Source organism: Leuresthes tenuis, unplaced genomic scaffold (genome assembly GCF_036924035.1).
Source record: "Leuresthes tenuis unplaced genomic scaffold, fLeuTen1.0.hap1 SCAF_12, whole genome shotgun sequence".
Taxonomy (NCBI): Eukaryota; Metazoa; Chordata; class Actinopteri; order Atheriniformes; family Atherinopsidae; genus Leuresthes; species Leuresthes tenuis.
Window position 1 is genome coordinate 25,919,648 of NW_027325366.1, and position 27,588 is coordinate 25,947,235.

Sequence of the window (27,588 nt, forward strand, 5' to 3'; positions counted from 1 at the left end):
TACACGCCAGATACTGAACTCTGGTGGTCACAGCTCGAGATAGCTGCACAGACCCTAACAAAAATCAGTTGATGTTCTGAAGGTTTTGAACCTCACATTATGTCTGTAAATTGTTTTTTTGGGAGTTTGGGGAGTGTGTTTATTTTAAACAGATGACAGGAAGTTCAGTTAGCACTGTGCGCTGAACTGTCATGCTGCTGTTGTCAAATTAGCAGATGTATTTGTGACATTAAAGTTTTGAGAATCCATCTCCAGACTGAAACAAATTTAGGTGACCTTAAACTTCAAAGTGTTTTCAAATCATTATTAGGTTGGGATTTAGCAGCATTTTTCTTTGATGAAGAGCTTTTTTTTTAACATGAGTATAATTTCTTATCACACCTGCAGAAAACACTATGACAGTGTCACCTTTTAGCTACCCGACATCACTTGTGACATTATGAAGAAGAAGAAACAATGGCGTGCTTCTACTTATTTCAATCACAAATAGATTACAGAGTTATACGCACATGGCCTCATGCAGCTTTCTGTCCACATTTCTGACCACAATAAGAAAAGTGTTGGCCACACATATAGAGAGATACCATGACAACATTATGCTAAAATACAGATTCAACTTTCAAATGTTTCCATAGGCAACAAAAGATGCTCTGTGTGTGTAGAGTAAAGTGTAAAGCTGAATGAAAAGATGAGATTATAATGATATTAATATTTTCTTTTTATATGTGGATAAAAGTTCCAGGTCTGAACACCTGGCAAAATATCTATCATGCTGATTGAATGTTTTTTTACAAATTTGAGTTAAATCTTTACATATTACCGCCTCCCACTTTATGCCCTTATTTCACATTCTTATTAATTCATTTTACATTTGTAAATGTGTACATATTTACACACCTCTGACTTGCCTGTCAAACTGAAGCTGTGTGTGGAGTCATCTGCGCTGACTGGTCATTTCCAGTGGCTTGAGCGTTAAACAGCAACACTTTTGTAGTGTCAAAACTATTCAAGAAACCACAAATCTCCTGTTCACTAAGAAGGTGTGCGAGGTACCAAACTGTACAGCAAACCAAATGTATGTTTCACAAGAGAAGAAAAGGATGGCAGTGCTGTGGTAAGTGTTGTATCTGCTGCGCCAACGGTGAACTATGACGTAAAACACTTTTTTTCCCTCACTTATTTTCTTTCTGTCTTTGTTTGGACTTCCTCAGCTTACAATATTTCCAAATGATCTCACCTGCTCTCCTCATTTAACAAACTAACAAGCTGTCCCCATAGGACAACACAGAAATTTGTACTGTACGTGCAACTTTGTGTTACAATTCATGATTTATTCAAGTCTGCATTCATCACAACAAAAATGCTTTAATCTTTAAAGCTTTATTCTTTGAATTTTAATCTCTGCAGAGACTGATTCATGTGAAAAAGGCTTCTCTTTCTCTTTTTTTCCCCTAAGAACTAGTTCCCGAGCAGTGAAATCATCGCTGAGATAATTCTAGACAATCAGTTCTTGTGACAAAAGAACACCAGTAGACTGAAGCACAGAACGTTCTGCAGAGAACCCTTATGACCCATGACTGTGCGCTACAGTGCTTACTTTGAGCATGATAGCTCACACCATTACAACAAACAGCACAGGTGAGCCCTTTCCAGTGAGCACTAGCTGATAAAGATAAAATAAATCAGGGAAGATGTAGTGAGAGAACAGCTGTGGTTCTTTAGGAAGCTTTCTTTGCTCTGTCTGTTATCTTGGCAAGCAGGACAGACTAGCTTTATGTCCCTTGTTGCATGACAAATATAAGCTAAGACCAAAAGATTTTATTGTGTATATAATGAAATGTAGCTCAAAACATATAATAAACTTTTTTTGAAACACATTTGATGTGTTTTTAACAACATTTTAGAGGGTAAATAGAACATATAAAGGTCTGTAAGTCTTACTAGTCAAGGGTTACTTTGGAGGAATTAATGTTTGTGGCCTCATGTGTTTAGAGAAAATAAAATGTATTTGTGTTTTTTCCTTTCTTTTTTTGTCATGTACTACTTTGTTCTGTCACATTTTGTCTTTGTGATAAAATATTGGTAACTTCTGTAAAATGTCTGTTTTATTTATATATACAGTTTACAGTTTCTAATGAGGGTGACTTTCAGCAATGAATAGACTAATATATGTGAAACTGTGAAGAACTGCCCATGTATTGACAATTTTGCTCAAAAGCAAGATGTTGAAATGTTAATCTAAAAAAGAGCGACACATTCGCCAATGACTTTAGCCTCAATGCTAGCACTGCAGTTAGCATAACTACCAGTATACTCTAAACAAGCTAATGTTTAGAGTATCAGACTGTGAACAGCACATTACTGTTTTATTTACTGCTAGTTTAACAGCTTTTTTTGGGTGTGTTAAAATGTTTATTGCTCATGATTTCTATGAATATTTATGACTGATGCATTTATGTAATTGTGCAACAAAAAAGCTGCACTCCTCTGGAGAAATTGTGCTCCTGCCCAAAAAGGCCTCATTAGTAATCTCCATGTTAAAGTCAACTTCTTGTTCCCTCCAAAGACGTCTTTCTGATGCCTGTGTCTGGTGTGATTTACCAGATTTTCAACAGTCATTCCAACAAAGCCTGGAAAGGACAGTTTGTGGTTTTGGATACTTCAAACTAGCCTCAGAATAATCCTTCATGAAGTATTCCTCACACACAAAAGCACCCTTTTCCTCAGAGCAAATTTGTGGCCAAAGTCCAGCTCTTTTTCAATGTTTTTGTTAATTCAAAAACTCAGAAATGACGAGTAAGGTTGTTTCTTTTTTCTAATTCAAGCAAAAAAAAGCATGCTACACGTGAGCATGCATGGTTGTTTGTTGCTGTGTGGCCCTGTGATGGACTGGCGAGCTGTCCAGGGTGTACCCCTTCTTTCGCCCAGTGGCAGCTGGGGTAGGCTCCAGTTCCTCTGCAACCCTCATTTCGATTAAGAAACAAGAAAATGGAAAATACTCCTGTGTCCACAATTCAATGTGGTTTAATGTTCTTAAATGCACCATTCCTGGCAACAGTTTATGTCAGGTTTAGGGGGGCTCTCTACAGAGCCAAAAAAAGACTTTGCACAACTCTTTTCACAGCTTGCATCAAAAGTAAACTTAAAAGTGTAGAATTGCCTCTTTTGACTAGTTATCATAAAAGCACATTTTGATCCTACAGATCCTACAAAATGTGCAGAAAGCTTACAAAAATATAACTGACTTGTTTGAATCTAGGCAATCACACATCTAAAATGAAGTCAGAATGGCATTCATTTGAAGAGATACACTAAATTTAAGTTTATGTATTTGTAGTTTATGATGTATTTGGTCTGTTAATATCATGATTTCCATGTTAATGGATGTAAAGGCACTGTTGATGGAGCTCCCACTTGTTGTGATGCAATGTCACAGAGACCCAGAAATACATGTAAACATGATGATTAGGCCTCATGGTCATTAGTCCAATGTATCATTGTATCCCCAGGACATCAATTTAGTTGTTATGCATAGGGACCAGCACTCTCCAAGCAGGTGTAACGCTGTACAAACTCCCCCTACACTTTGGTGAGGCCTCTGATGTATGATACTGGGTGAAAAACAAAAACTTTGTTCATGCTTATCTGAAACATTACACATACAATGTTTAATGATCGTAACAAAGAAGGTTTTGAAGAACAAATACAGAGAAAAAGAAAGAATACAGCGGCAGACACATTCTGCGATTTTAAGAAATTTGATTGAGATAGTTGAAGAATTAGATAATGTGATACAGAAGAAAAGTTAGAAACAAACCTTTGGCTAAACAGTTATGTATTTTATATTTACCAGCACATGTATTTCCGCTGTCACAGACATGTTATCTGAATGGATAACATCACGTACGATATCATAAATAAAATAAAAGAGCTCCAATTGTGACAGCATCACTGAGAAGTGTGATGCCATTTGTGAAGCTGTCATGTGTCGTCACGGTATTTTTTATCTTTTTTTAAACCGCTACTTATTATAGATCTCTTTTTTTTCTTTTTCAACTTTTGTGACACATGCTTGAATAAGTTTGCTTTCAGGGATGAACATCAGCTTTATTTTAACAGTAAACATGCAGGTATTAGAGTGTAGGGGGTGTGGTGAGGGTCACTAAAACAAGAGCAGCCACGTGGCAGAACTTGAAGAGACCTGCAGGAAACTACTCATGTTTTCTTGGTTTACTGTGGATAGCATTGTTTTTTATGGGCCAGTATTTCATTCAGAAAAATAAAGGTCTCAAACTGAAATAATCACAAGGACAAAAAACTGTAAGCGTGGCGGATAACCCAGACACTGATGTTACTGGAAACTGTTGGGCTTTATCACTGTACAAGTTGCAAGCTTGTTGTCTGTTGGTGGTCTTCAGCCAGAAAAGACTGGATGTGAACACACCACTTTGACTTTCAGCGTGCTTCTTAATCTGCTTGCCACGTAGGCATTTGGATTTTTACACTTGTGATTGAATGCTACCAGCCAGCTGGAGTAATCCCCCCCTCCCAACAAGATAAGAACATGTGGAGTCGAAAGCTTCAAAAATTGTTTTTAATTCGTCCCTTGTTGTACAGATATTTTATAGTTTTTAAAAGGATACATTGGACAGGTAAAGATGCAGGGAGGGGCAAAAAAGTAAAAAGTGTTGGAGGGTAATGCAGCTGAAAGTGTGATATACTTTTTAAAGGGTCAAACACCACCAGAATTGGCTGTAAGGAAAGCGTGGATGATGAGTCTGATAATTATGGAATGTCATCCTATGGCTAAGGTCAGATCTTTGGTCACAGAATTATCTTCAAATGTCATTTGAAGAGCAAAGATTAAACAAGATCTTGAAGTGTTTAAAACATGAACTCTGTATAATAGATAACACCCCTTCATCAAATGCTGTCGCAGCCTGTGAGCAGCAAACAACCCAGTTACTACTGAGAATAATGATGACCCCAAAGTTCTTCATGAGAAATCTGAGAGGATGGGAGGATATCAGTTTAGATAATATAAAGCACACAAGGTGCACAGATATAACATTTAACGTTTACATTGTAGATTCAAAGGACTGAAGTCTATCAAAATAATTGAACACAATCAGTTTCATGGTTAAATTTCAAGTAGATAAATTCAGTGTTCTGCTCTGCAAGTGAAATGTTGAAATTAACTGGTTAAAGTTGGTAAATTAATAGTTCAATAACTAGCTCAAGTTGTCAGCGAGAGAAGCTTCTCAACACAGAACAGGAGGAAACTCTCAGGTTCATGGGAACTTAAATGCTTCATGTTTTTGTGTTTGTAGGGAAAAGTAGAGAAAATCCTCATGTCCACTGACAATAAAACAGCAACAAAGAAAGCTGCAGACTGTTCCCACTGAGAATAAATAGTAATGATGTTTTACTAATTAAAACTATAGAAAAGTATGAACGGTCCAACTGTTGATAATTTCCTACACACCAAAGGGAAGTGGGCTGGTTTTAGACATAAACTCATTGGCTGAAAACTGGTACCGTTTGCACATACTTTAGTTTTCTAGAAATATGAAAAGTATTTTCTGAAAAACCTGACCGATCACAAGTTCCAACCAAAATAATCAGCAAAGGAATTAAGATCTTTTAAAGGGTCCTTTCCTCTAACCCTAAGCCTAACCCCTAACCCATCTCCACAAGAGGAACCAGAAGCTAAACAAAGTTCAGGAGGAGATACTTTACACCAAAAATAGCCCTGGTATTGAGACAGAGATACCCCAAAACATTTGGGTTGGGGCATACAGTGCTGAACATTTCTAACTTGTAGAACCTTTCTGGCTGTCTGTTTCAATCATTGTATGATCTCCACTGTTGCTTAAAAAATATGTTAACTTTAAAGCAACACAAGAGAAATCTGTAAACCCTAAAAAAAACAATGTGCTTCTGACTCATTTTGAAGCATACCAACCTTTGTTATACACATTCCTGGGCTTTAAACTGCTCTTAAGCGCCTGGTAGCTGAGAAACCATATCAGACACTGTTGCAATTAAACAAGTTTGGGCAAAAAGCGAGAAATATAATATATATATATAATATATATATTATATTTCTGGTGACATGTGAAGACGCAGCAGGGGTCTTAGCCACAAGTTTGTCATGTCGATTTGGTGTATAAGAATCTGTACATGGCATAATATGGTAATTTTCCCCTTTGTCCAACAACAAACATTGAGTCAAAACTTTTATTTTGAATTAACAAAAGTTTTGAATATACATTTTTTGTGACCTGTTTGTTTTTCTGTTTCAGTTTCTTTGATTCTTTTTTCTTCCTCTGTTAGTACGTAGTTGTTTGTTTCTTCGTTTGTTTGCTTCTTTCCTTCTTTCTGTTTCTTTTGCTTATCAATTTCTTTTTCTTTTATTTGTTTGTTTGTTTCTCTTTTTTTTTAATCTTTAAACTGCAAGCCAATGGCCCACCACCAGAGGTAAGAGGGAGGTTCCTCCTAGATTCAGCATTAAATGTTTGACTCCCTGAAGCAAGTGCACATTTGATATATTGGCCAACATATGTGTTAGTGATGCTTGTGTTTTTGCTGTTCGATGACAAGACAGCCAAATGAATAATACACCAGGTGTAGTTCACTTTTCACTGTCTGGCTTCAATTCAATAGCCAACTATAGAGTTATAATTAGCTTTTTTACTTTACTATGTTATTGTCTAATTTTGATGGTAAATGTGTCTCTTATTTTAACCATAATACTACATAAAAACTTACATGACCCTATGTGCATCATTCTGTGTAACCTGTGCATCAGTGGGCTTTATGGGACTGCAGCCTTTTATCCTAGATTTGTCTCTGATCTCCTGTCTGACAGACGCGTTATATCATATGAACAATGTCTTTTGCAAATCTATGTCATATATTCCTATGCAATGCTCGACTACGCAGTTTTAGCACTCATGGCCTATGACAGGTATGTGGCAATCTGCAGACCACTGGAATATCACTCTGTAATGTCTTTACAAAAGACTGCTGTGTTAGTTTGTTTGGCCTGGTTTGTTCCTCTGTGCTGTGAGGCTACTGTTGTCAGCCTGACATCATCACTTAAATTATGTGGCTCCCACATACACAAACTTTACTGCGAAAACTGGTCAGTTGTTAAACTTGCTTGTGGTTCAACAAAATCGAATGACATAGTTGGACTGGTTCTTATCTCTTTTTATTTTGCTGTTGCTCTCTGCATTGGTTTTTCATATGTGCAGCTTGTAAAGTCAGCTTTGAAATCCAAAGAAGGCAGGAGAAAGTTTATACAGACATGTATGCCACATTTATTCTGTTTGCTTAATGTCACCACTACTTTGCTTTTTGATCATATGTACTCAAGGTACGGATCGGCATCTGTTCCAGAGAATTTAAAGAACTTTATGGGTGTGCAATTTCTCCTTATTCCACCTGTTCTAAACCCCATCATTTATGGAGTGATCTTGACTAAAATTCGAAACAGAATGATCCATTTAATTGTGACGGCATATCAAAGACTAAAACTACAAAGCAATGTTCGAAACAAGTAAATACTCAGATATGGCTTTATTCTAAGGCGGAGGTGGTAGCATGTAGTGGAATATGAAGACAGCCAGAATTAATTAGAATTGATTTCATCTGAATGTATGTTTAACAATTTAAACTAATATATATATCTCTATATATATGTTTATCAATTACAGGTCATCCCATAGAAAAACTCTTACTGGAAACGCAAAAAATGTCAGTTTTAACATGTTTTAAATTTTGCTGCATATTTTTATATCGGTTCCCTAATTTTCAGTTAAAAGAAACAACGTACATATATGTTTTTCACAAATCATGTGTTTGTTTGTTTTACTTTAACCATTACTTAACAAATAACTATCATTTAAGGGGTTTGAAGTCCAAGAAAAAAATATTTAGCTTCATTATGGACTACAGATGAATAAGGCTGAGATAAAGATGTAGTGGGTTCCCTTACGTTAAATCAGAAACAAAATATATTTCATGTAGTTGAAAGGTCTTTTTGAAGATGATTAAGTACTCAAACCTTTCCACATTTCAACCTTAAGAAGCATGCATAGACAATAAAAAAGATTAGACTAAAACCTGCAGTAAATGCAGTGCTATAATCTTGCATTCAGAAGGGGGCGATCAATAAAAAAAAAAGAATTTCACATATTTCTTATGTCAGATTAGATTTAAGGAGCATGTTTTCTGGAGATTATCAGTCAGATGCAGTCAGCTCTCATACTATCTAAAAGATAACTATACATAAAATGATAAACAAGAGGTCTCAAAATTGCTGTCCACAAACCAATGAGTGAAACTACTGTCTATGTCTATGCTATATGTATACAGCGTACAATGAATTAAAGCTGGCAATGAATATATTTTTCTTTTCATGATTAAATCAGTTCTGTGTGCTACCAGTGCATGAGACAGTTTCTTACTTTGTGTTACCAAGCACCATGGTTGACTAAAAGGGATGAAACTGGATGTCAGTCCATCAACACAAATTCGAGCACTCGTCTTTAATTTGAGTCACTTCCACACATTGTTCTGCCAAAATACTTCTGTACTACTGTCTGTAATTTGAAATATTCTGAAATAAAAACTGTTTTCTCCACTTTTCTATAAACCACAGTGTCACACTGTTTGAATTAGAATGAATGTAAAAAAGACAAATAACCAGTTTAAATAATCATGTTTATGTAGGAACAAATTTCCCTCAAACTCTACATGGGCACATTTATGTCACTGCATTTGTCTGGTATGGTTTACAAAAAAAAAAAATCTACTAGAATCACATGCAGTCATCATTTAATAAACACTTGACAACCAGTGCACTTGGTGGACAAAATATTATACAATAATTCAACACTACCATAAACAGATCTCCCAAATGCACCACAAGTTTTAACAAAATCTTCTTTAAGATTAAAGCTTAAGGATAAGGATTAAGGATTAAGCATTTAAGGATGATGTTAAAGTCAAGTGTTTTTAGTCAAAGGAGTAACTATCAGTTGTGAGAGGTTGCCCCTTTTTATTTTCCAAATAACAGCGATCTATCTGATCTTTCAACAAATCCAAGACAATTGTTACTCTCTACATGAATTGTACACCAAGAATGTTCACCGTAAAATCAAGATGACAAAATAGTCTGTGAGGTCACAAATTAACCCAGGGCAACTTCTAAGCACATAATTGCATGTCACATATCAACTAATGTTCACGAGTTCCCCCATCAAGTCAGCAGTGAGCAACAATAGTGGCATAGCAGGGGTCACATGGTAAAACGAAGACTGCTGAAACAATGTCTTATGGATGGATGAAACAAAAACAGAACTTTTTGCTTCAAACAGTAAGCATTATATTTGGGAAAATGAAATCAGTGCTTTCCTGCCAACTTGTCACATCTGTGAAACATAGTGGTGGTGGTTGCATCATCGTTTGGTTCTGTTTTACTCCATCTCGGCCCGGATGGATTGCTCTTCCTTGTCGAAGGTCTCTTCCTCCACAGTGTTCTTCTTCGGTTGGAGAACCTTTCTAATCCTCTGTATGTGCACCTTTTATTTAATTGTGGGCCATTCTCATTTTCTCCATCTCTTAATATTTCTACTTTAATGACTTTCATTCATCAGAATTAAAGTCTTTACAACCTTCCATCTCTTCCTCTTGGCACCTCACCAGGAGTATGAACCAGGAGTCCACATTTACATGGGGACTGCACAGTGGTGTGCTGGTTAGCAACATCACTTCATAGTAGGAGGTCTTTGGGCCTTTCTTTATGGAGCCTGGACATTCTCCCCATGTATACCTGGGCTCTCACCATCAAAAACATGCATGTTAGGTTAATTGGTGGTTCTAAATTGACCCAAGGAATGAGTGAGAGTGTGCATGGTTGTTTGTCTCTTTGTGGCCCTGTGATGGACTGGCAACCTGTCCAGGATGTACCCCGCCTCTCGCCCAATGACAACTGTGATAGGCTCCTGCCCCTCCAGTGACCCCGAATTGGATTAAGTAGCTATTGTAAATGGGTGGATGCATGACATTGTACAGATTTTTCAGCAATATCAAAGCACTGAAAAGGTTTATGTCTCACACAGAACCAATGTGGGAAAGTGTGGAATTAAATCTAACTATTTCTTACATGGCTTATTTGGCTTGTGATCACACCAGAAGGTTAAATTTGATTTAAAAGGTGACCCTTGTTGCCGTGGAACTTCTCAGTTACAAGCAGGACATTGGTTGTATTGAGCAGCTTTCAGGTATGACTATAAAATTCAGCTAGATTGTCTATGACACTGAATTTAACACAAAGCCCCTTTTGTGGTGGAGGTGGTAGCAAAACTTGTTTGTTATTTTGCGGTGTTCTCTTACAAGACATTTAGTTTTTAGGTCATTCTGTGAAATGATAAGTTACAATAAAAACATTCTTAATATGGTGAAAGATGTTTGATTTGTTTGTCTTTCTGTATAGGTGACACCTCACAGGTTTAGAGTCCCTATGATGAAATAAAGGGGATGTAACTTCAACTCTCCAGACCAGCTTGCACACGTTTACTGTGACATCCCTGAAGTGACCTCAGTGGAAAACAGCAGGTCTCAGGGGGAGGTTCTGTCTACAGCCAGCTAATTATGATCCAGCGGTCAGTGTATGCTGGCCTCGTGGGATGGCTTGCAAAACATAACACTTTCACACTTTGCATAATTCGACTGAGAGTTATTAAGAAAACATCAACAATAAGAATTAACCAGACAATTGTGTTGCACTTTCTTTAACTTGCAACACCAAAAGTTGCAAGTTAACTTTTATATGGAATACCTTAGAGAGTCTGCTTTTGTTCTTGTTTCTCAAGTGTTGCATTCAGTAACTATGGTGGAGGTGCTCAAAAGGTCCAGAAGTTAATTGTCCTCTGAGAACAATTAATTGTTAACCACATAAACAAGCTCTTTCACCAGTGACCTCTGTCTTATTTCTCAAAGTAAGTTAGTAGAATTATTTTTTTTATTTTTTAGCTTTATAATTAATCTTTTTCTTACTACTCTTATTGAGCTCATTGATAACTACAACAGAATCACATGTATTACATATGTCATACAACACCACCAGAAACTACAACTTCAGAATGCTAATATAGTCAGAACATAATGCATTATATATGTAATGGTGACCACACATACATAAAAATAATGGATAATAACGTGTCTGGCATCTTTACCCATAAGTGGATTCTCATTCTGCTGAACTGTGTAATACCATCAAAAGTACATCCTGTGTCCCTGTTTGGTCGTGCTTTTGTGCTTTAAACAAAATGGCCCTTTCTATGTTCAAAGGACTGAAGCATCTTAGACAAAGTTTCTGTGAGATAATAAGATATTAATTGGTACAGATTGTTTTCATCTGCTTGGACTATTTTTATCGATAACTCAAGTCAACTTCTATAGTCTTAGTTGTGTCAGTCTAGTCTCAAGAAATAACATGGTACAACCATGCCAAGTCTTGTTATTATCATCATTATTATGAAGTAGCATGCTGTCTACATGCACTGCCATGAGAACACGTAGAATAAACTTACCAGAGTTATATCCAGGTAACACTGTGTTAACATAGTAAGTGTATCAGGGAAGCTGAGTTGTGCTTTCAGTGTGACTGACAATATACTCAGTTCAGGTCAGCAGTACTCCACCTAGACCAAGCACAACCTGAGCCCTGCTTTATTGATGGGCAAAAGTTAAATGACTTTTGGCCAGGTGAAGTTATCCATGCCATGGACATGTAAAATACTTTGGTATACCATAGCCAATCCACTGAAATGCCCCTCTCCTTCCCAAACTGGGCTGAGTCAGCAAAAGTTTACCCACTGTGCTTGAGATGTTTTTTCTTCTTCTTCCCGAACAACTTTCTCCAAGCCTAGTATAGAGCCGTAAAAATGGAGACCTGACATCCAAAGCATCTTAGATCATAAAACTGCAAATTTTCTTTTAATATTAAACCTAATTTGAAATATCACTCTGTTCGAACTTTAAGCCAAACTCTATTCTTAACAAAGGGCTCTGATACATAAAGCCAACATTAAAAACCTGTGGCACCAGAAAAACAAATTGCACTTAAACACACTTCAATTCAAATGTACAATGTACGCCTGCACTACAAGACATAACTTTGCAGTGTACAATGGTGCAGGAGCTTATATACTATTCAATGGAATAAAAAACTTCAGTTTTTAATTTCCAACATAGTTGTAGATATGTAAGTTCTTTAAACATCGAGAGTGAACCTGCATTTCAATTAAAACTAACACACGATACGGAATTGTTCACGCATGCTTTTATTAAGCATTCAGACATTATGCTTTGAAAAATGATACAACTAACATCATACTAATGAACAACAGAGTTCATTCCCTGTGGGAAAAGCTAATCAGAGTGACCTCTCCCACTGATGGACTCTAAATGTTTTCAACATGTAGAGAGGCGTCAGTCGGTTCCAACAAGTCAATGGTGAGTACAACACAGAAAAGACAGGAGAGACAGACATTCACAGACGTTCGGCTTGATGTACCAGGCCCCAAAGACAGCAGAGCTAAGACGTTACAGAGGTTTACACAGAAAGTACTCAAATGAAAGACACAAAATTTCGAGACTGGGTGAAGGCACTAAAACTGTTGCATGCCACTGTGCGTTATCTTCTTGTTTTTAATTGGCAAAATTACACAGACCTAATAATGTAAAACTAGTATTTTCACTGTAATTATGTAAGGACTTGTGTGAGCCTTGTCATGGGAATTTTGCATTATCATATGAAAATGAATGTTGGTGTCAGAATTCTCCAGAGCAGAGAAAGGTACGATGACGTATGAAGCCAGGCAACCTTAAAGGCTCTTTATTCTCTCCTTTATCTTCACTTGTGTCTACAGATATGTCCACGAGTTTAAACTGAAAGTAGGACAGATGGATTGAAACCTGTTTATTAGGTAGGCTACAGTAATAAAAAATACGGATTTAAAAAGACTGATATCTGACATCTTTCAGTGGAAATATGTGAAGTTGGTTGGAATTTTGTTACAAATCTGTTTACATGTTGATTTTCACAGGTTTTATCAGACCAGACCATATATCTCTCAAGAAAGGAATAAGGGTTTGTCTAACAAAAAATAACACATTTGAGTTATTAATCATGCTACGTGGAATGGAAAACAGCACTCACCCTTTTTACTTTAACTTGACTATGTTTGTGAACCTGCGACACTACCGCTTTGTGGCCTTTGCTTTTTGCATACAGCTGTACAGCTTTATTGTCTCTGCTAATCTTCTCATGATATTAGTTATATCACAATACAAAATACTGCATACTCCTATGTATATTTTTATTGCTTTGTTATCTGCCAACTCTCTATATGGCTCCACAGGTTTCTTCCCCAGATTTCTCATGGACCTACTGTCTGATGCTCATTTGATGTCACATCCTGCTTGTTTCACTCAGATTTATGTTATTTACACATATGCCTCCAATGAACTGGCCATTCTCAGCATTATGGCTCATGATAGATACATTGCTGTTTGCCATCCTCTACACTATCACAGAAAGATAACTTTCAAAACTGTGATTTTGTTGTCAACATCGGCTTGGATTTTTCCAGCTATGTCCATTACAGCATTAGTCTCCCTGTCTGCCAAGCTCCCTTTGTGTGGTAATGAGATACAAAGAGTGTTTTGTACGAACTGGAATGTATATAAATTATCCTGTATTAACACTGCGCTTAACAATATTTTAGGAATGCTTTTGACCATAGTTACAGTTTTCTTACCTTTTTTATATGTCCTTTATACCTATTTACGAATTCTACTCGTTTGCTGGAAAAAATCTGCAAAGTTCAGGGGTAAGGTGCTACAGAGCTGTCTGCCACATATAGTTTCCTTTGTGATTTATTCCATCACAGGGTTTTGTGATATTGCTTTGAATCGGAATAATCTGGAAGAGACAAACCCAGTTTTGGCTGTAATATTATCTCTGGAGTTTGTTCTCATTCCTCCAGTTCTGAATCCTCTTGTCTATGGCCTTAAGTTACCAGACATTAGAAGACATATATTTGGCTTGTTACTATGTTTTAAAACACGTTAATTTATGACAATAGCAAGATATCTGTACGAGTCTAAATACACTGAAATATTACTTTAGGCAACTACTCTTTACCATCTTTAAATGGATTTCTGTGCAAACCAATACTATGGCATAATGGTTGAAGTTTCCCAGCAACACCATTGCTGTTATTTCCCACTTGAAACACTTCCTTAAACTATGATTACTGTTATTTTTCACTACAGTTACGATCTCCTTTTTAAAGTTATATTGAAATTTTAATAGAAAGAAGATGTATTGTTCTTACTTATATTGAAATATTTAAAATAAAGAATTCTAAGAGAAGTATCTCAAAATGAGCCTTAAAGAAAGTCAGACCAAACAAAGCCATCACAACATACAAGGGGTTAAAGATAAACTGGCTTTGGGAATAGTGTGGCCCGAGACTTGATTTTCAGAAAAAATATATAAGAAATTCTAAATCTCATAGGAAGGTTATACAATGTAGATACAAAATGTAAAAAAAAAACATATGTAACACTTTACAGTGGCTTGTTTGCACCATCACTGAAAAAAAAAGAAGAAAAGAGAAATTAATGAGGAACAATCCAATAACAATATACAATGTTCAGAAGTGTTTTCTGAAGAATTCCCAGTCTCAGACTACTCTCCAAAAAAGCAAACTGGGTATCTGTTACCTTATCCTAAGTCTAGCATGTAGCTTCTATTATATAAAATTATGCTTTGTGGTTTAGCATAAAATGCAACAATTATATATTTACTAGAATCATTTATGTTAAAACAACCTAATTGTAATGGGTTAAGAGTGCAAATCAATTCTGCTTACAAGTCCAGAGCAGTCGGTGGCAGTAATGTGTACATTCCTAATTAGTAGTGCTCCTCTCAGTTGAAGACCATTGTCAAAGCTCCCTGGCTCTGGCTGGCAAAGAGGAATCATCATTCTGAGAAGAAATATCTAAATATAGACACCGTTTGTTAAATGGTTATGTCTATGTGTATAGGAATGTATTTTGCAGACTGATTTCTCAAAAGCCACTTGAGCTTTAATGGCTACCGAGCAGAATCCGAGAATCCAGAAATGTTCTGTTTCTGTAGATTTGTTTTACTGACATGAATACATTTTATATGTTGATGTTGCATATTAGATGTTAACTGGGGGCAGGCTCGACAGTGGACTCCAATTTCCGAACTCAGCTGTTACAATTTTTGCTTGTCTATCTGTTTATTTTTTATTTTTTTACAGATATGACATAATGCACAGACTGTTGGAGACTGAAGTTTTAAGGTTGTTGTATTTTCAGAGCAACAGAAAGTCAGTTTTGCCTTTTCTGGTAAAGTGATTCCAACAAATCCAATTTGCTTTGTGTTTTTCTATTCCAAACTTGACACCTGCTGGGGGCATATAGGTTGACATTTATGTTTAAATTGCTGAATATGTAAATGTTAAAAAGGATTTATTTTCTGAATAATTACTATTATGTTAATTTTCACATGATAAAGGTAAACCACTTAAATCTAACTTTGTTTTGTTGGCTCAGTACAATTAATTGATGTACCGTACTATTCTAAAAAGTAGTTGTAACTACCCTATTAAATTAAGTAACTCTTAATCATATCATACAAGTTTAAATGGCCCAAGGAAATTATGTTAGTATGTTACATTTACCTTTACAAATCTAGTTGACCTGGTAATTAAGTAACAGTAACACAAAAAATACATCATGTTGACCCGGCATATTTACATTTTGTTTTCTCAACAAAATTGTTTCTCGCTAAATTAAAGAATTTGATTTAGGTTACAATTGTTTCCATGATTTTATTACGTTCCGGGAACAAGTTATTTTTTTGAGTGAAGTACATAAAAATAAGTTACTTAAGAACCATCTGGCCAAATTATTTGGAAATGATTGAGCAATAGGAAAAGTGAAACATTACAAGGGGTAGTTACTCTGTAATTCTTCTTTATTTTTTACAATAAATAGTTCTGAATCATGAAGTCGGCAGTTTGTTCAGGAATTGTAAATATGATAACACTCAGTGTGATGTTTCTCTGTACTTCGAGGACAAAAGAGAGAGTACATAATGACATAATTTTGCTCCTGTGCATGCACACTGGGACGTGGATTCTGGTCCAATTAAACAGCCAAGTTAAGCCCTTACCACTGTACAAGTTGACTGTCTGAAATTTTGACCATATCTTGTCTCAACCAAAACTGCCCTGGAGGTCCAATTAAATGGCTTGGTCAAACTGTAACTGTTATTTGACTCACCTGTGTGTCCATAACAGGTTATCTCTGATAAAAGAAGGCAGGAGCTCACTGATTCTAATACAGTTTAATGGTGTAATAGTTTGATAGTGCAAACTAACACTTTTGACACAACTGTGCCATCGTCAGAGTCAAAGTTTTAAAGTTAGTTTTGTTGATAATATATATTATTATTTGTTTGATAACTACACTGAAATGACATAGACTCTGAGTTTACAGATAATGTAATCAGTTACCTTTTTGAGGAAGTTAGTCAATGCAGCTCCCAAACCACTGATTGGCTGTTTTGAGGTCCCTGCAAAACAACATCATTGAGTGTTTGTGCCACAAAGGCTTATAAAGTCATGGTAACATACCCTGTGAGGGATAGAAAGAGCAGGACAGGATACTTCCAGTTCCTCTCAGATACCAGGTTGTGCAGATGCAACTTCGTATTGTGTCTGTGTTAGAAAAGGGTAAATATTTTTTTTCTATGATGGAGAATGTTTCAGAAATAACCAGGTTTACTCTGTCAGGATTAAGTGGGACAGCAAGGTTCAGAGTAACTCTCTTTATACTCACTTTACTGTGTTACTGTGTGATTTGGCTGGTAAATGTGACCATTGTTGTGACAGTTGTGGTGGAGAAAAACCTCCATGAACCCATGTACATCTTTCTCTGCAATCTGTGTATCAATGCACTCTATGGGACAGCAGGTTTTTACCCCAAATTCCTCCATGATCTCCTGACAAGCACTCATGTGATCTCTTATGTTGGATGTCTTTTGCAGGGCTTTGTGTTACACTCTTCAGCCTGTGCTGACTTTTCTCTTTTAGTTCTAATGTCTTATGACAGATATGTGGCTATCTGCCGACCTCTGTCGTACCATTCTGCAATGACCAAACAAAGGGTTTTTGTCTATGTGTTTTTTGCTTGGCTTGTTCCCTTTTACCTGATGTTCATGGGCACAATAACAACACATACATCAAGGTTATGCGGGTCACACATACCAAAAATCTATTGTGTTAACTGGTTAGTTTCTAATCTAGCTTGCTCTCCCTCCATAGCACGCATTATTATTCCAGCTTTTAATTACAGTTTTTACTTTAGTCATGCTCTTTTTATTTGTTGGTCTTATGTATGTCTGGTCAAAACAAGCAAAGCATCCAAAGAAAATAGACGTAAATTCATGCAGACATGCTTACCACATCTATCATCTTTACTAGTTGTAGTTGGATCTTTGCTTTTTGACCTGCTATACATGCGATTTGGCTCCAAGGAGTTATCACAAAATATACAGAACTTCATAGCAATAGAATTTATCCTCATTCCACCAATTATCAATCCCCTCATCTACGGTTTCACATTGACTCAAATAAGAAGAAGAGTTTTAAGTTTTCTACGCTGCAAAAGTTCGGTTTTTTAGATTAATCTCATGAGCTAATCTGCACCAGGAAAAAAAAAATATGAGTGTATAACTTGGGAGAACTTTTAAACTCATAATTATAGCTGAAAATGTCTAATAAATAGATAGTGTGACCTGTTGGCCTAATTATTCCAAGCTGCACAGTAGTAAAAACACAAAACTAGCAAACTGAAAGAGAGCTGTTTAGATAAAGTATTCTTTGGCAACTGATACTTTATTGACATCTAATATACTGCCAAGTATGTGTGGCAGTTAATAAGTCTGTACCTCATCACAACATGTATGGCTTTTTCCATATAGCTGAGTGTCAAGAGACTGATTGCATGAGTAGGAATGTCATGTTATTTTTTTGCTTTAGTGCAGTTATATAGAAACAACACAGCTGCTGTGACTTGACTTAGAGCGCAAACAAAGGCAAACATGCATAATGTACAGAAATGAGCGTCTGTCCACCAACTAACACGACACAATCAAATCTTGACATGCAGTGAAATTGTAAACTCTAAATTTCTGACCAAACAATGTGTTTAACTTGGATGATATTGTGGTAAAACTAATTGATAATCGATGTCTACACATGAGCTTGGTTTCTTTTATTTTTAAATGAATTTAAACTGACAAAAAACTTTAAAGTGGCTCTCCCAGCTGATGCTGTCATTCCATAGGCTACTTGTATTTAAACGGCATACCTTTTTCCAGCAGCATGGGACACTTGATTTTGGATGGACATTTCTGTCCTACTAAGACACTGTCACATGAGACCTATTCCTTAATGCATATACAAATTTTATAACCTATCGTTAAGGCAGGTACAGCCTTAGAGCAACACTTTTTTTTCTATTGTTCCCTATACCTCTTTAACAATTTGGTGCAAGATAGCGCGGACTTTTAAATTATGTGAACATGAAAATGTTCTCGTCCTGTATATTCCTTTGTTACATTATTTTAAAAGTTTTGTTGTGTATCAACTTCATCTTGCTTGTTGAGGCAAAAGGTGCTTGCATTGAGCTAAATTTAGCTGGTTGTTAGCCTAGCCACCTTGCCAGACTTATTAATCAATAACCATTTGAGGGTTTACAGCTTTCAAACTAAGTTTTGATTAAGTATTTTACTCACTATATAGGACTGAGATTAATATTTGTCATCATATAACCTTTGAGAACATGTTTAATATGTTTAAGGACACAATATTTACGAAACATCAATATCTCTTAGCTTATCTTGTTTATTGATTATTTTTTCCCCATTTATATAAGGACTCTTCGCTTCCAGCAAAATAAATAGAATGATAAATTACACAAACTGTCTGTCTTGTTATTAAAAGAGGGGAAAGCTGCATGTACACTTGTGTAAAATAGGACACTGTTTGGTGTGTTTATTTTTATATTGTGGTGAGCTTGAGTGGGCTTTGGCAACGATGAGATGAGGAGTTTCGTTTCATCCTGGAAGTGCTTTTTAACTGCACAACAAGGCCTTCACATACACAGAACAAGACCAGGGGGTCACTGACAGGATAAACACTTTTATTTGATCATTAGGTGCGATCATTTGCTTTCATAAAATTAACAATAATCTAACACAACAGGTATAGAACAGCACAACACTAACTGCTGCACAAAGAATAACACTTTTAAGTAACTTAGAAACCACCAAAGCACAACTTTTGCTTCACAAACATGGTGTCACAATTACATGCTGGGAAGGCTCCCCCAGATACTCCCCCAACACGCTACAATATATGAACCTTTATATTGTTCTTGTCCTTGTATTGATGGCTTCTGTCCAAGTGTTCCAGAGACCAACCCCCCCCCCCCCCCCCCCCCCCCCCCAAAAAAAAAATAAAATTATATAAATAAAAAACCTAAAACTGAAAAAAGATCTAATACTGAAAATGTATCAGAATAATTTCTAATTTACAAACAAGATTCATGAAATTGCAGTCAGTGCTGTGCACACTGACATCTACAGGTCCAGCAGGCAACAATCATGTTTACTAGTATTACAATATTAAGTCACAATATCAAATGAATTAGTCAGGTGTCTGAATGTGTAAGAGTTTATTATCTTGTTTTGTTAGAGCTTACTTTAGTAATGTACGAAACTCAACAATCACACTGAAATGACATAGACTCTGAGTTTACAGATAATGTAATCAGTTACCTTTTTGAGGAAGTTAGTCAATGCAACTCCCAAACCACTGATTGGCTGTTTTGAGGTCCCTGCAAAACAACATCATTGAGTGTTTGTGCCACAAAGGCTTATAAAGTCATGGTAACATACCCTGTGAGGGATAGAAAGAGCAGGACAGGATACTTCCAGTTCCTCTCAGATACCAGGTTGTGCAGATGCAACTTCGTATTGTGTCTGTGTTAGAAAAGGGTAAATATTTTTTTTCTATGATGGAGAATGTTTCAGAAATAACCAGATTTACTCTGTCAGGGTTAAGTGGGACAGCAAGGTTCAGAGTAACTCTCTTTATACTCACTTTACTGTGTTACTGTGTGATTTGGCTGGTAAATGTGACCATTGTTGTGACAGTTGTGGTGGAGAAAAACCTCCATGAACCCATGTACATCTTTCTCTGCAATCTGTGTATCAATGCACTCTATGGGACAGCAGGTTTTTACCCCAAATTCCTCCATGATCTCCTGACAAGCACTCATGTGATCTCTTATGTTGGATGTCTTTTGCAGGGCTTTGTGTTACACTCTTCAGCCTGTGCTGACTTTTCTCTTTTAGTTCTAATGTCTTATGACAGATATGTGGCTATCTGCCGACCTCTGTCGTACCATTCTGCAATGACCAAACAAAGGGTTTTTGTCTATGTGTTTTTTGCTTGGCTTGTTCCCTTTTACCTGATGTTCATGGGCACAATAACAACACATACATCAAGGTTATGTGGGTCACACATACCAAAAATCTATTGTGTTAACTGGTTAGTTTCTAATCTAGCTTGCTCTCCCTCCATAGCACGCATTATTATTCCAGCTTTTAATTACAGTTTTTACTTTAGTCATGCTCTTTTTATTTGTTGGTCTTATGTATGTCTGGTCAAAACAAGCAAAGCATCCAAAGAAAATAGACGTAAATTCATGCAGACATGCTTACCACATCTATCATCTTTACTAGTTGTAGTTGGATCTTTGCTTTTTGACCTGCTATACATGCGATTTGGCTCCAAGGAGTTATCACAAAATATACAGAACTTCATAGCAATAGAATTTATCCTCATTCCACCAATTATCAATCCCCTCATCTACGGTTTCACATTGACTCAAATAAGAAGAAGAGTTTTAAGTTTTCTACGCTGCAAAAGTTCTGTTTTTTAGATTAATCTCATGAGCTAATCTGCACCAGGAAAAAAAAAATATGAGTGTATAACTTGGGAGAACTTTTAAACTCATAATTATAGCTGAAAATGTCTAATAAATAGATAGTGTGACCTGTTGGCCTAATTATTCCAAGCTGCACAGTAGTAAAAACACAAAACTAGCAAACTGAAAGAGAGCTGTTTAGATAAAGCATTCTTTGGTAACTGATACTTTATTGACATCTAATATACTGCCAAGTATGTGTGGCAGTTAATAAGTCTGTACCTCATCACAACATGTATGGCTTTTTCCATATAGCTGAGTGTCAAGAGACTGATTGCATGAGTAGGAATGTCATGTTATTTTTTTGCTTTAGTGCAGTTATATAGAAACAACACAGCTGCTGTGACTTGACTTAGAGCGCAAACAAAGGCAAACATGCATAATGTACAGAAATGAGCGTCTGTCCACCAACTAACACGACACAATCAAATCTTGACATGCAGTGAAATTGTAAACTCTAAATTTCTGACCAAACAATGTGTTTAACTTGGATGATATTGTGGTAAAACTAATTGATAATCGATGTCTACACATGAGCATGGTTTCTTTTCTTTTTAAATGAATTTAAACTGACAAAAAACTTTAAAGTGGCTCTCCCAGCTGATGCTGTCATTCCATAGGCTACTTGTATTTAAACGGCATACCTTTTTCCAGCAGCATGGGACACTTGATTTTGGATGGACATTTCTGTCCTACTAAGACACTGTCACATGAGACCTATTCCTTAATGCATATACAAATTTTATAACCTATCGTTAAGGCAGGTACAGCCTTAGAGCAACACTTTTTTTTCTATTGTTCCCTATACCTTTATTAACAATTTGGTGCAAGGTAGCGCGGACTTTTAAATTATGTGAACATGAAAATGTTCTCGTCCTGTATATTCCTTTGTTACATTATTTTAAAAGTTTTGTTGTGTATCAACTTCATCTTGCTTGTTGAGGCAAAAGGTGCTTGCATTGAGCTAAATTTAGCTGGTTGTTAGCCTAGCCACCTTGCCAGACTTATTAATCAATAACCATTTGAGGGTTTACAGCTTTCAAACTAAGTTTTGATTAAGTATTTTACTCACTATATAGGACTGAGATTAATATTTGTCATCATATAACCTTTGAGAACATGTTTAATATGTTTAAGGACACAATATTTACGAAACATCAATATCTCTTAGCTTATCTTGTTTATTGATTATTTTTTTTCCCCATTTATATAAGGACTCTTCGCTTCCAGCAAAATAAATAGAATGATAAATTACACAAACTGTCTGTCTTGTTATTAAAAGAGGGGAAAGCTGCATGTACACCTGTGTAAAATAGGACACTGTTTGGTGTGTTTATTTTTATATTGTGGTGAGCTTGAGTGGGCTTTGGCAACGATGAGATGAGGAGTTTCGTTTCATCCTGGAAGTGCTTTTTAACTGCACAACAAGGCCTTCACATACACAGAACAAGACCAGGGGGTCACTGACAGGATAAACACTTTTATTTGATCATTAGGTGCGATCATTTGCTTTCATAAAATTAACAATAATCTAACACAACAGGTATAGAACAGCACAACACTAACTGCTGCACAAAGAATAACACTTTTAAGTAACTTAGAAACCACCAAAGCACAACTTTTGCTTCACAAACATGGTGTCACAATTACATGCTGGGAAGGCTCCCCCAGATACTCCCCCAACACGCTACAATATATGAACCTTTATATTGTTCTTGTCCTTGTATTGATGGCTTCTGTCCAAGTGTTCCAGAGACCACCCCCCCCAAAAAATAAATAAAATTATATAAATAAAAAACCTAAAACTAAAAAAAGATCTAATACCGAAAATGTATCAGAATAATTTCTAATTTACAAACAAGATTCATGAAATTGCAGTCAGTGCTGTGCACACTGACATCTACAGGTCCAGCAGGCAACAATCATGTTTACTAGTATTACAATATTAAGTCACAATATCAAATGAATTAGTCAGGTGTCTGAATGTGTAAGAGTTTATTATCTTGTTTTGTTAGAGCTTACTTTAGTAATGTACGAAACTCAACAATCACACTGAAATGACATAGACTCTGAGTTTACAGATAATGTAATCAGTTACCTTTTTGAGGAAGTTAGTCAATGCAACTCCCAAACCACTGATTGGCTGTTTTGAGGTCCCTGCAAAACAACATCATTGAGTGTTTGTGCCACAAAGGCTTATAAAGTCATGGTAACATACCCTGTGAGGGATAGAAAGAGCAGGACAGGATACTTCCAGTTCCTCTCAGATACCAGGTTGTGCAGATGCAACTTCGTATTGTGTCTGTGTTAGAAAAGGGTAAATATTTTTTTTCTATGATGGAGAATGTTTCAGAAATAACCAGATTTACTCTGTCAGGATTAAGTGGGACAGCAAGGTTCAGAGTAACTCTCTTTATACTCACTTTACTGTGTTACTGTGTGATTTGGCTGGTAAATGTGACCATTGTTGTGACAGTTGTGGTGGAGAAAAACCTCCATGAACCCATGTACATCTTTCTCTGCAATCTGTGTATCAATGCACTCTATGGGACAGCAGGTTTTTACCCCAAATTCCTCCATGATCTCCTGACAAGCACTCATGTGATCTCTTATGTTGGATGTCTTTTGCAGGGCTTTGTGTTACACTCTTCAGCCTGTGCTGACTTTTCTCTTTTAGTTCTAATGTCTTATGACAGATATGTGGCTATCTGCCGACCTCTGTCGTACCATTCTGCAATGACCAAACAAAGGGTTTTTGTCTATGTGTTTTTTGCTTGGCTTGTTCCCTTTTACCTGATGTTCATGGGCACAATAACAACACATACATCAAGGTTATGCGGGTCACACATACCAAAAATCTATTGTGTTAACTGGTTAGTTTCTAATCTAGCTTGCTCTCCCTCCATAGCACGCATTATTATTCCAGCTTTTAATTACAGTTTTTACTTTAGTCATGCTCTTTTTATTTGTTGGTCTTATGTATGTCTGGTCAAAACAAGCAAAGCATCCAAAGAAAATAGACGTAAATTCATGCAGACATGCTTACCACATCTATCATCTTTACTAGTTGTAGTTGGATCTTTGCTTTTTGACCTGCTATACATGCGATTTGGCTCCAAGGAGTTATCACAAAATATACAGAACTTCATAGCAATAGAATTTATCCTCATTCCACCAATTATCAATCCCCTCATCTACGGTTTCACATTGACTCAAATAAGAAGAAGAGTTTTAAGTTTTCTACGCTGCAAAAGTTCTGTTTTTTAGATTAATCTCATGAGCTAATCTGCACCAGGAAAAAAAAAATATGAGTGTATAACTTGGGAGAACTTTTAAACTCATAATTATAGCTGAAAATGTCTAATAAATAGATAGTGTGACCTGTTGGCCTAATTATTCCAAGCTGCACAGTAGTAAAAACACAAAACTAGCAAACTGAAAGAGAGCTGTTTAGATAAAGTATTCTTTGGCAACTGATACTTTATTGACATCTAATATACTGCCAAGTATGTGTGGCAGTTAATAAGTCTGTACCTCATCACAACATGTATGGCTTTTTCCATATAGCTGAGTGTCAAGAGACTGATTGCATGAGTAGGAATGTCATGTTATTTTTTTGCTTTAGTGCAGTTATATAGAAACAACACAGCTGCTGTGACTTGACTTAGAGCGCAAACAAAGGCAAACATGCATAATGTCATATCTTTTTTCATGTTATAAAAACTGGAAAAAAATAATGTCCTCCAGTTTATTTCCTCAAACTTAATTTATTGTTTCTGTCCAATTCCAATGAACTACTTATAACATATTCTGTATGAGTTCTTTGTTTGTTTTTATTTCACATTTTCTATATTCAAGAAATCAAAATAAATGTAAGTCTTTCGATTTGTTATGGTAAAACATCATCATGTAAAAGTGATTGTTGGTATAGAAATTTTTAAGCGTAGAAAAACTCTTTCAAAGAGTCTTTACTTCCCATTTCAACAGATTTAAACAATAACTTACTCGTTGTGTCATTTGAAACGTTGCTAAACTCTCATGTGGTCCCAGGAAGAACAAAAGAAAGACTGAAGGGAAAAAATGTATCCTCATCCTGTATTGGACCTTTGCCTTTGATTCTATGAAATTAGAAATATTCCTCAAAAGTATGCAGCACTCATTGTCTTTAGACTCTTGACTCTCAACTGTTACACAACACAAATAAAAAATGTATCGTAAATACTGTAAGGACAGTTTGCCACAGCCCCAGTCTTCCACTCCACATGCATTGTACAAGACCTCCACGTGAAACTGAGGAGGGGTGTCAGCCGAGACAGCCCCACAAGGCCCAGAGCCTTCAGCAACTCAGAGCAAATCTAGTTTGAATTAAAAGAATGCAAAAGCATTTAAAGCAGATTTGTCAGTCCTCTATAGCTTCAGTTTTCCATCAATATGGAGGTGGCCACACAAACTGCCTCTGCAATTTGGCTTGGTTTTTGTTAAATAAATAATGACATAGTCTAATATTGATTGTGTTGTTCATCTTGAGGTTTATTTATCTAATTTAAGGAGTAGGGTCCAGTTGATCGAGTGGAAAACTGCCATGGAGGTAAAGAAAAAAAAAGAAAAGAAAAATTGCTCTAGTGGTCATATATTTATTTACTTAAATTGATAACTCCCGGTTAATCACTGAGAACATTGTGATTGTAAGCAATTATTTGCTTATTTAATATCTAAACAGTCAATCCATTGAAAAGAAAACTACTGTTTTAAACATAATCATTAGTTGCCGATCGCTCTTAATGCTCTGGTAGGAATTCAGGATCAGTGCAAACATTCTGAATTCCCAGCTGTCATAGTCAGAGGAGTTATTAACAGATGATGCAAGGAGAACAGAGTCAGAACAGACAGGAGAAAGAAACCCTCCACTCAGCAACCAGCAGCATGCTGTAACACTGTACAGGTAGAATTAGAAGATTTGAATACTGGAAATTTGCTCTCTGGTTATGGATAATGTTTCTACTGTAAGACTCTTCTTTCTCACAGGGATCAATGAGACAATGGATTATAGAATAGCCATCTTCTCCTTTACGTTACTGTATTACTGCGTGATTTTGTTTTTTAATATCGCTCTCATTTTGATCATTGTCCTAGATGAAAACCTACATGAACCTATGTACATTTTATTATGCAGCGTTTGCATGAATGCACTTTATGGCACCACAGGTTTTTACCCTAAATTCCTTTTAGATCTGCTGTCGTTTTCTCAAGAAATCTCATATGAAGGGTGTCTCATACAAGCCTTTGTCATGTACTCATTTGCTTGTTGTGAACTGTCCATTCTAGCAGTTATGGCCTATGACAGATATCTGGCTATTTGTCATCCACTGCACTACCACTCCTCCATGTCTAAGAGGAGGCTCTCTCAGCTGGTGAGTTTCTCCTGGCTGACACCTTTCTGTATTTTCTCCATCAGCATTCTGCTAACATCCAGACTAGAGATGTGTGGGTCAAAAATTAAGAGAATACTTTGTGTGAACTGGATAATTGTTCAGCTTGCGTGCTCAGACAGTGAAACTATTTCAAATAATATTGTTTCATATGCAACAATATTAATTTATGTGTCTCATGGTTTTTTCATATTTTGGACTTACATGCATCTTATTAAGACATGCGCAAGGTCCAAAGATGACAGGGTAAAGTTTATGCAGACGTGTGTGCCTCATTTAATCTCTCTGATCACTTTTTTGGTTGTAATAGTTTTTGACTTGATGTACATGAGATTCGGCTCCAAAGATTTACCTCAAAGCCTTCAAAACTTCATCGCCATAGAATTTCTGCTCTTTCCTCCGGTGATGAATCCACTCATCTATGGATTTAAGCTGACCAAAATACGAAACAGAATTTTAAGTCTATTTTTTGTTGGAAGACAATAACCACTACCATCAAATTTAATCTTCAATATTCTGTCTTTATCTGTTTAGCAGGACAGAAAGAATGTTGTTAACTCAGCATATTTTAACCAACAAATCATTAGAGTTTTATTAATATTTTGATTTGTATTTTTTTATATGTAAAATTGACAATGGAACTAATATTATATGATACAAAGTTTGAGATGCTACATCATAGAAAATAGTGTGTTGCCTGATACAAACATGTTAACGTACAAACTGTCAGCTGAAGTTACAGATAGACACTTGTGAATATGATTTTATGAATGATCGTGTCTGATCCAGTCTGTGATGTGTAAAGTGTGAAATCTGAAGCTGTGTGAACAGTTGACGTGACCCTCCCCACCCAGAATTTTAGCTAAAACACTTGACCATTTTCCTTTCTTTGGCCTTCAAAATTTTCTACCGCATGAAAACATATGGACTTCCGATTGTTTTCATGTTGTTTGCTCCATGAAATAGCAACAATGGGTATCTGCTC

The 27,588-nt window shown here is 36.2% G+C and overlaps 6 protein-coding genes across 6 annotated transcripts; all 6 read left to right on the top strand.

The window, feature by feature from the left end:
• The first annotated feature begins 6,611 nt into the window (after window positions 1-6,611).
• On the top strand, window positions 6,612-7,568 carry LOC140319220 (olfactory receptor 5AR1-like). Its single transcript, XM_072396816.1, has one exon. It carries the CDS (start codon window positions 6,612-6,614, stop codon window positions 7,566-7,568), a length of 957 nt encoding a protein of 318 aa, XP_072252917.1.
• Window positions 7,569-13,216: 5,648 nt separating this feature from the next.
• Window positions 13,217-14,149, top strand: LOC140319221 (olfactory receptor 51E1-like). Its single transcript, XM_072396817.1, has one exon. The coding sequence runs from the start codon at window positions 13,217-13,219 to the stop codon at window positions 14,147-14,149; it is 933 nt and encodes a 310-aa protein (XP_072252918.1).
• Window positions 14,150-16,867: 2,718 nt separating this feature from the next.
• LOC140319223 (olfactory receptor 4B13-like) lies at window positions 16,868-17,800 on the top strand. The gene has a single exon (XM_072396818.1). It carries the CDS (start codon window positions 16,868-16,870, stop codon window positions 17,798-17,800), a length of 933 nt encoding a protein of 310 aa, XP_072252919.1.
• A 2,396-nt stretch (window positions 17,801-20,196) lies between these two features.
• On the top strand, window positions 20,197-21,129 carry LOC140319224 (olfactory receptor 4B13-like). Its single transcript, XM_072396819.1, has one exon. The coding sequence runs from the start codon at window positions 20,197-20,199 to the stop codon at window positions 21,127-21,129; it is 933 nt and encodes a 310-aa protein (XP_072252920.1).
• Window positions 21,130-23,508: 2,379 nt separating this feature from the next.
• LOC140319225 (olfactory receptor 4B13-like) lies at window positions 23,509-24,441 on the top strand. Its single transcript, XM_072396820.1, has one exon. It carries the CDS (start codon window positions 23,509-23,511, stop codon window positions 24,439-24,441), a length of 933 nt encoding a protein of 310 aa, XP_072252921.1.
• Window positions 24,442-26,159: 1,718 nt separating this feature from the next.
• On the top strand, window positions 26,160-27,089 carry LOC140319226 (olfactory receptor 52D1-like). The gene has a single exon (XM_072396821.1). It carries the CDS (start codon window positions 26,160-26,162, stop codon window positions 27,087-27,089), a length of 930 nt encoding a protein of 309 aa, XP_072252922.1.
• Window positions 27,090-27,588: the final 499 nt, after the last annotated feature.